Source organism: Lathyrus oleraceus, chromosome 1 (assembly GCF_024323335.1).
Source record: "Lathyrus oleraceus cultivar Zhongwan6 chromosome 1, CAAS_Psat_ZW6_1.0, whole genome shotgun sequence".
Taxonomy (NCBI): Eukaryota; Viridiplantae; Streptophyta; class Magnoliopsida; order Fabales; family Fabaceae; genus Lathyrus; species Lathyrus oleraceus.
Window position 1 is genome coordinate 8,334,020 of NC_066579.1, and position 9,487 is coordinate 8,343,506.

A 9,487-nucleotide genomic window follows, 5' to 3' on the forward strand; every position below is an offset into this window, starting at 1 on the left:
ATGTTACAACAACAACTCCCTTGCTGAATTGGTTCATGTTCCATTCTCATAAAGATATATATTATCTAGTGCTTAGATTTCTTCAAGTTCTATATCATTCCAACTGACTCCTTTAGATACATAATATCTCTAAATAAATACTCAAGTTCTAGCGGCAAAAAAATATTGTCCTATAAAGTGTCATACAATATGTATCCCCAATTTTCACTAGGATACATCCATAAATATATCTTCATCTAGATTGTGATCAAGTTTCCTTAATAAACCTTACAACCCAAATGATCATAAAGAGAAACTGGGGACTCTTACCTCCATATCAAATATGGTGTCTCTACGACTGCTTTAAATGGAATTGCTTATGGATATGAATAATTGTATCTAAAAAAAGAGTCACAAAGATATAATTGAGCAATATTAGACCGAACAATGTCAAACATGATACGATTTCAATAGTCATTATATTATTTATATAGTTATTTACCACAACGAATAATTCGTATGGTCTTAATACTTTTTCAAGTTGTTTCCTTCTACTCCATTCTTGAACTCTTCTCAACATAATTCTAACTCGTGTCACATACACAAAGCCATAATTACTGAGTTTTTCAGTAATATAAATGAAGTAAGAGAAACAAAATTCATCTAGAAAATATGTTTAGAGGTCCATATACATCACATGTGTATATAATAAAGATATACCATATGTCATTTCACTTTAGTCGATGATTTGAGACATTAGATATATCTTCCAAAATTAAGACTTGCATCTATCAAATGATTTAAAACAAAATGAATCCAACAATCTATTCTCATAGACTTTGAAAATGCATCTCTCATTTATTTGGACTAAACATTAATATCATTGATATACACAAAGTTCAAATCTTATTTGATCCATCCTACATTTGTTATAGATGAGCTTATCAAGATCGTAGAACTCGAATGCACTACTTGATTTAGTATAGAAACCATTATTTTGGATAATCATAACAACATTTTTCCATTATTAAAACATGCACGCCTCATCTTGTTAATACAAGACTTAGAATTAATGTTTATTTTACTAAATGAAACTTAATAACAATTATTTGGCTTCATTCCAAGCTCTAATATAAGTCTAACCATAAGTTCTTATAGTCAATGAAAACTCGTTGTTTCATTCTAGACGTAAGATTACTCAAATTATAATCAATATCCTACTTCTTTAAAGACTCTTCACATTCTTATAAATGTGAAATCAATATATAGTATCATATACATATGATGTAGAAGTAGACAATTTAACTTTCTATAATTAAATGTATGAAGAAAAAGTCTTACTTCTTTCTTCTACTTTGACTCTTTTGATAACCATTAACAGTTTGCTTCTTTCAACACATGAAATCACCGCCTTCCTTTAGAACCGAGTTTTTTCTGCAAAAATTCAAAGGAATATAAAATGATTTGTATTCCTTTTATAATTCATCTATTTAGCATCACAAACTACTTTCTTTTCCTTTCAACAAGATGTGGTAGATATACTTAAAATACATTCATAATGAATTCAATCTACCTATCCGAGATAATCTCAAATAGAACTTGTGACCAACTATTTGGTCTATAAGAAATCCAAATTTTAAATCTCAAAACTATTTTATATCCATTTGGATTCCTAACTTGTATAGAAAATACCTTGGAAATTTTTACATTTCTCATATCTTGTATTTCTTATTTTAAAAGAAAATTCTTGAGGTTAATGATCATATAATTTTCCGTGACGACTACAATTATGAGATATGTTATATCTAGACATTTGACTTGAACCTTGTCATACGTATCGTTCTTCAAATCTAGTTATATTCGGTTGTTATGAATTGGTTGTTTGAGAACATACAATTTTTCTCGTGCTTGAGAATGATTCTCAATTTTTGTACCAACTCAGAAACTCCTTTCTGATCCTCAAATCCTTCATAAGGACATTTCACACTAAAATATAAAATAAAATGCAAAATAAATTCTAACTAAAAAACGTGTACAAAAGTTGTATCAAATTAAATCATTTTAATAAGAACTTTTATTAAAATGCTTCGACTATTTTTACTCAAATCAAATGACCCTTAACATTTGATTCGAAAAATCCCGTTGAAAGATTTTCTAGCGGATCGAGATCCATGTTTCACTTTGTCTTAAGTCCGTGTAGGTGGATTACACAAAATTTTATTATTTAGGTAAGAACTCTTTCCAATTGTATCTAATACAACTCTCAAATTTTATCAGTTGAGTGAATAACTCCTTATTCTAATTTATCATATGGATTATTCTCAACTCTTGCTTCTAAACATATATAATTCTATTATAATTAGTTTAGTTAAGTCAAACCCAAAAATTTAGTAGTTGGATATTACGTTTATCCCATCGCACGTCACTAATATAAAACATGAATCTCGCGTTAGGCGAAACCTACATTATTCGATACTAGTCTTAATGAGTGCTAAATTTTGGAAAACAATTAACTTAACATTTAATCGAGGGATTTTTCTTAAGTTTGAACTCACTTATTTGTGTGTCTCATATACTTCCATATAATCATACATTTCATGCATCGCATACATAAAATAAAATTTGGTAATACGATTATGACCACCTAAAACGCAAGAATTAAATAAAATAATTTATTATAATTTTTAACTCACGAACAAGTTTCTGAAACTCCTCCACCGGTGTCATCGTTTGATGTTGTCTTCTCTTCGACTACTGAGTAGTTATGATATTTAAATGCATAAATAGAATAATTAAATGGCATGACGCCCAAACCGTATTTACATAAAATAAATCACGACACGCATGTCATATTTAAATAAATAAACAAATTATAAGGTCATAATCATATACTAAATTATTTAATAGTTAATAATTTAATAATAAATAATAATAGATTATCAGTTTATAAATATTGATGCATCAACACTTGATACCTTTTACAAAATCTAAAAGTACAACTCTTGCACCGTCACAAATCCTAATGTAATACATTCATACCATCAAAAACATAATGATTAAATATTTAATATGACTAATCGAATGACATTGATTCACCCTACAAATGTCAGATTCCGAAGCACGATGAACATTGATCATTTAAACTCATAACAATCATTACACTAATCAAATAGATGAAATAAAACAATATATCAAATATACTAATGTTGCATCAGAAATATTTATATCATATATAAATTAAGCAATAATTTTTATATCACTTATGGATAATCGAAGTATCACAGGTTCATCATACAGATGTTGGATTCCGAAGCATAATCAACATCGATATCTAAATTATACAAAACATGTTGTCAATATTTAATTTAAATGATAAACATTTTATTATTTATAATAATAACAATAATAATAATAATAATAATATTATATATGAATTCTAATAATAAATCATTGTTACTATAATAATAATGCTACTATGCTATTCACGCAATAGCTGAATACCATAACTTCTAGTATCACAACTTTAATTTACAGATGTAGAAATTAACTCACGCCAACAAAAGAATTGTTATGACATACGACACAACTAAGGAACCAGCAGACATGAGGATTGACAATTTAATACAAACAACAATCTGGTGACAACCTCCATACACATGTTATCAAAATGAAATTATAACTACTCTATACATGTGTGAAATATCACCGGTAAGACATTCACGTATCATATAAGAATTACATACAAATTAAATTGATCTCAAATATATATGATTAAATCATTTAATCAAACAATCACATATCATTATATAATTATATCATCATATCATTATCATAATGCATAAATCACAATTGAATTAATGATTTAATTAGAACTGAAGCTTTGATACCACTGTTGGGATTTAAGAGGGGTTTTTAAAAAAAAAAACCTCTTAGCGGAACAATCATGATGAACGGATCTTGATTAAATCATTAATCACAAATGAAATATAACATAAGAATTCTGAATTACCTCTTGAAGTGTGTTTTAGCTTTGATCACGAACGTGGAAAATATCATTGTCACTAAAAAGTTCACGCGAGTACAAAATGGAACGCGGTGCTAGTCGTGTCTTGTTATGAGAAAATTGACAATCAAGATTGGTAAGGGAAAGAGCTCCTCTATTTATAGAGAGCTACTAAAACCCTAGTGCTCTTATTTTGTACTTTTCTAAAATAAGTCCAATCTTATTAAATTAAAACAATTTTAATTAAATAAAATATTATTATATTTAACTAAACTTTTTTAGTTAAATAAAATAAATGTTAATTAAATGAAATCATATTTAATTTAATTAATTGGAAATTCTCATTTATTTAATTAAATCATATTTAATCAAATAAACTATATTTATGTTAATTTATTAAATAATATAATTAACATCTTATTAAATTAAATCTTATTTAATTTAATCATTAGTTTCATTGTCATTACTATATACGTGTGACCTTGTAGGTTCTCTTTATGTTGGCAATAATATTGAGTTATATATTTAATATTACAAACAATAAGCGGTATCTAGCAACACATCATTGATATCCAAATAACGAGAATGTCGTGTGATATGACATAATCTTTCTATGATAATGATCTTGTGTACAATTACCCTTTTGCCCTTATTTTTATATTGAACACAAGGCATAGAATGTGTCACCCTTGTATAGTCCACTATTTTATTTCTTGATCCCTGAGTATACTTGATAACAACAAATAAGTCCAATATCGCATATAGACTTATTTGAGCACGACCATGCATTTTACAGTCATACTCTATCAAGGGACCCACAAATATTACTCTCGTATATGTAGGAGGGGAAAATTCCATCTAGGTGACCCATATCCCTCAGGATTATTTGTAAAGTACTTATAAACCATCTTTATTATCATCCTATTACGGACAATGTTTGATTGGCTAAAGTACTCGACTCCACATCTAGGATCTATAGTGGTTTCAGGTAAAAGGATGGTATACATCACTATCACTATGAGAATAACATATGACACTTATATAATAAACTATGTAGTATTCTCATGGTGGGTCAATCTAGTATTAATATTATTACTAATATTTATACATACGTGAAGACTTGATATCTCATATCCATGACTTGTGAGATACAATCATCAGTCTACTCAAATAATAGTCTCTATGCATTACTGTTGTCATATTTGAAAGTAAAGCTTAACTATGAATACTTTAAGAATAATGTCATTGTGTTTAATGAAGTCTCAGGATTAAGTCGCACTTAATGTATCATTAAACAGACTAATTTTTCGAAGGACTCTATTATGTCATATACAGGTAACACAATACATCCAATGCCTAATAAGTATATATATATATATATATATATATATATATATATATATATATATATATATATATATATATATATATATATATATATCAAGGTCATGATACAAAATCATATACAATAAATATTGATTGACTATTAGTGTTTACTCCGATAGTTTTTGCACTTGTTGCTAGGATTGAAACAATCAGGTTGATTGTTGGTAACATGAACAACTGGCATATGTGTCAGATGGATGAGAAATGTGCATTCCTAAATGGCCCCTTAGATGAAGAAGTTTATGTTGCATAACTAGTTAGGTTTATGAAACAAGGCCTAGAAAGAAAAGTATACAGGATGCATAAAGCCCTATATGGACTCAAACAAGCTCCAAGAGCTCGAAATAAAAAGATAGATATTTTCCTAAGGGAAAAGTAATTTGTGAAGCGTGTAACTGATAATGGAGTATATGTAAGAAGAAGCAAGAGTAAATTGCTTATATTGGGTCTTTATATCGATGACTTGTTGATAACAAGTAGCTGCAAGAGAAAGATCGAAGACTTCAAAGGTGATCTTATCAAGGAGTTCGAAATGTATGATTTGAGCAACATTTCATACTTCCTTGATATTGAATTTTACATGAGTAGTAGAGGGTTGATGATGCATCAAAGAAGATATGCAAATGAAATACTCAAAATATTTGAGATGGAAGACTGCAATGCAACTTTGACACCTGGTGAACCAAGACCGCAACTTTCGAAAAACTCAGATGAAAATAATATTGACCAAACACAGTACAGAAGACTTATTGGTTCTTAAGATACCTTTGTCACACAATGCCTGATCTAGCATATAATGTAGGTATGGTAAATAGATTCATGCAAAAGCCAAAGATATCACATCTAGCAGCGATGAAGAGGATACTAAGGTATCCCAAAGGAACTCTCGACTATGATATTTTGTTTCCTACATCTGATGAAGGAAAAGAATACAAGTTAATGGGTTACACCGAATCAAGTTAGTGTAGTGATGTTGAGGATAGAAAATCCACAACTGGTTATGTGTTTATGCCAGGTGGTGCACCAGTTGATTGGAGCTCAAGAAAAGAATCAGTAGTAGCAATATCTTCGTGTGAAGAAGAGTACATAGCTTCTTCCCTCTATGCATATCAAGCAATGTGGATGGTGAATTTGGTCGAAGAAATTCCAACGAAGAATCATTGAGCAATTATCATAAAGATCGGCAACATGTATGTTATCAATCTGGTGAAGAATCTGATAGCACATGAAACAAGAAAACACATAAAAACAAGGTTCTATTATCTTCAAGGGAAAGTAGCAAATGAGAAGCTGAACTTGGAACACTGCAGAACTGAGAATCAGATTGCAGACATCATGACGAAAGGTGTACAAGTCGAAATGTTCAAAAGACTAAGAACAATGAAGAATGTAGATATCTTAGATACAATAAATTAGGTGGTGTGTTGAGAATATAATTCTTTGTGTCAAAGCACCATTTCGACAAAGTCTGTTGTTGTCGAAATGCTCTGCGTAGAAATTATATAGTAGTCGAAATATCAAAGAAGTGTGTCTTCGACAGAAATTTAGACTTAGCTTTATTTTTTGTTTTAGCTGAGTTAGGTTAGTTAGATATTACTTGGTGTGCAAGCAATCACAACCTACAAATAGGGAGGTATCTTATCATTGTGATAATATAGAGAAAAGATTGAATAAACTTCAATTTAAAGACAGAGAGAAACTCTGCAGAAATATTTTCCTTCTTCCTCTTTTCTCTTAAACCCTAATTTCTTTTTTCTTCCCGATTCATCTTTTTATTTTCTTCTCAAACTTATGTGCAGCAGAATCATCTTGCAACTAAGGTATGGTTGATTCACTCGAGTGTAGAGTGAAGAACAAGAGGAATAATCAATCAAAAAGATTAATTCTTATTCATCAAGATTGATTCATAATCCTCCAAAGTTTTGGTGAAAATCCAACATTGAGAATTAGTTAAAATCCTAACATTTTCTGGTCTGTAACTTGTTGGTTAACGTGGTATTGCAGGAATCCAATTTTGTTTCAAGACCACCATAATGTTATCCACCAATTGCTCAACGTGATGAACCTTATCTTAAAATATAGTATCATTTGTTTATGATATTAGTTAAGAATTTAGTAGTGATTAACTTGTTTATGGTTAATTAGACATTATTAATAATTTTAATAAATTTTAATGAGATTAATTACTATACACTGTTAGTGTAAAATGTTTTATACTGTCGGTTCATCACCATCACCCGTTTGTATTATTTTATAGATTTTTAAAATAAAAATCAAACTTCTTTTAATATCCAACGTCTATAAATAACCGATGGTGTAAAACTCTTTTACACTGACAGTGTATTTCAATTAATCTCAACTTTAATTTATTTAATATGATTTAATGTTTCATTCTTTTCTTTTCTTTCAATAAGGTGATTTAATGTTTCCTTGTAGTTAAGTACAAAACAAAGTGCAGTGAAACATACCCACACAAAAAAATGACCTCGGTTTTGTGAATCGACGTTCAAAGAGAACATTTAATAATTTTCTACATCCTTTAAATGTTGTCACCAACATTGTAATTTGTTGCTTCTATTCTATCTTTGACTTGGGGTTGGTACTTGTAGTATTTTGCATTGGGACAAATAAATTTGGTCAAATGCAATTGATGTATTTATTTAATACAGTTGATGAAAAAATAAAGCACAAACATTATAAATAACCACCTCTACTCTCTAGGTAGGCAGTTAATTAAGGAATATTTGTGTTTTAGAATAATGGCAAACGATGAGGTGGTTCTGTTGGATAAATGGGCTAGCATGTATGGGATGAGAGTTAGGATTGCATTAGCTGAAAAAGGTATTAAGTATGAATCCAAAGAAGAAGATTTTAATAATAAGAGTGATTTGCTTCTTCAATCCAACCCTGTTCACAAGAAGATTCCAGTTCTTATCCATAATGGTAAATCCATTTCTGAATCTGGAATTATTGTCCAGTACATTGATGAGGCTTGGAATCATGAAACTCCATTCTTGCCCAAAGACCCTTATGAGAGAGCTCAAGCTAGATTCTGGGTTGATTACATTGACAAAAAGGTAACATTTTTTGTTTGTTAAAAATATCTCTATGTTTTCAATAAAAATATACTCATTATTATTATTTATCTTGAATTGATATAGGTTTTTGATACTTGGATGAAAGTGTGGCTTTCAAAAGGGGAAGAATATGAAGAAGCAAAGAAGGAGTTGATCTCAATCTTTAAGACACTAGAGGAGACATTAGGTGACAAGACATTTTATGGTGGTGACACTTTTGGGTATCTTGATATTGGTTTGGTCCCTTTCTATAGTTGGTTTTATACTTTTGAGACATATGGTAACTTCAAATTTGAAGTGGAGACTCCTAAACTTGTGGCTTGGGGAAAGAGATGCGTTGAGAAAGAAAGTGTTTCAAAATCACTTCCTGATGAGAACAAGATATATGAGTATGTTGTGGCTGGGAAGAAAGCACTTGGGTATCATGATTAGAGATTTTGGTGAATCAAATTAATAATGTTCGCATCTTAAGTATGATATTCTTGTAATAAGGTCTTGTGTTTGGTAGTGTTTTTATTACTTTATTATGGTTTGCAAGACAGTTCATGATTGAGTTTACATTATAATATTTAGAACTGATGAGAAATGGATGTTGTTGTGGTTGTTTGATGTTGCACACTTATATGATCAACAAATAATCATACTATTTTAGCAGATATATGTTTTCTTCAATTTAAGTGTTGGTCCAATTTATAGTATATTAGTCACTATAAAAAGTGTTGGTCCAATTTATACTTATCTCTTCTTGGCCGCCATGTGATGTCTCTACACTCCTAATTCTAGTTATTTTATTCCATTGTCATTTTAAGTTAACACATTTCCTATTTTATCAATTCAACGTCACTTTTTCAATCAATTGCATCTTCCAAACTTTAATTAGTTTAAGAGATATTGTTAAGTGTAATGAAGAAAAAGAGAATGTAGTTAAACTTGTGAATTTATTTTTAAAATAATCACTATTTAAAAAAAATCCAAAACAATCAATATTAAATAACCATCTTTCAAAATAGATGCACCAGATGAACTGACGCATCCATTTTGT

General features: G+C 29.5%; 1 protein-coding gene across 1 annotated transcript; it reads left to right on the forward strand.

Annotated features, from left to right (window-relative positions):
- Positions 1–8,059: 8,059 nt before the first annotated feature.
- LOC127120900 (glutathione S-transferase 3) lies at positions 8,060–9,103 on the forward strand. The gene is made up of 2 exons (XM_051051533.1): positions 8,060–8,445; positions 8,530–9,103. Exons 1-2 carry the CDS (start codon positions 8,128–8,130, stop codon positions 8,875–8,877), a joined length of 666 nt encoding a protein of 221 aa, XP_050907490.1. The 5' UTR covers positions 8,060–8,127; the 3' UTR covers positions 8,878–9,103.
- Positions 9,104–9,487: the final 384 nt, after the last annotated feature.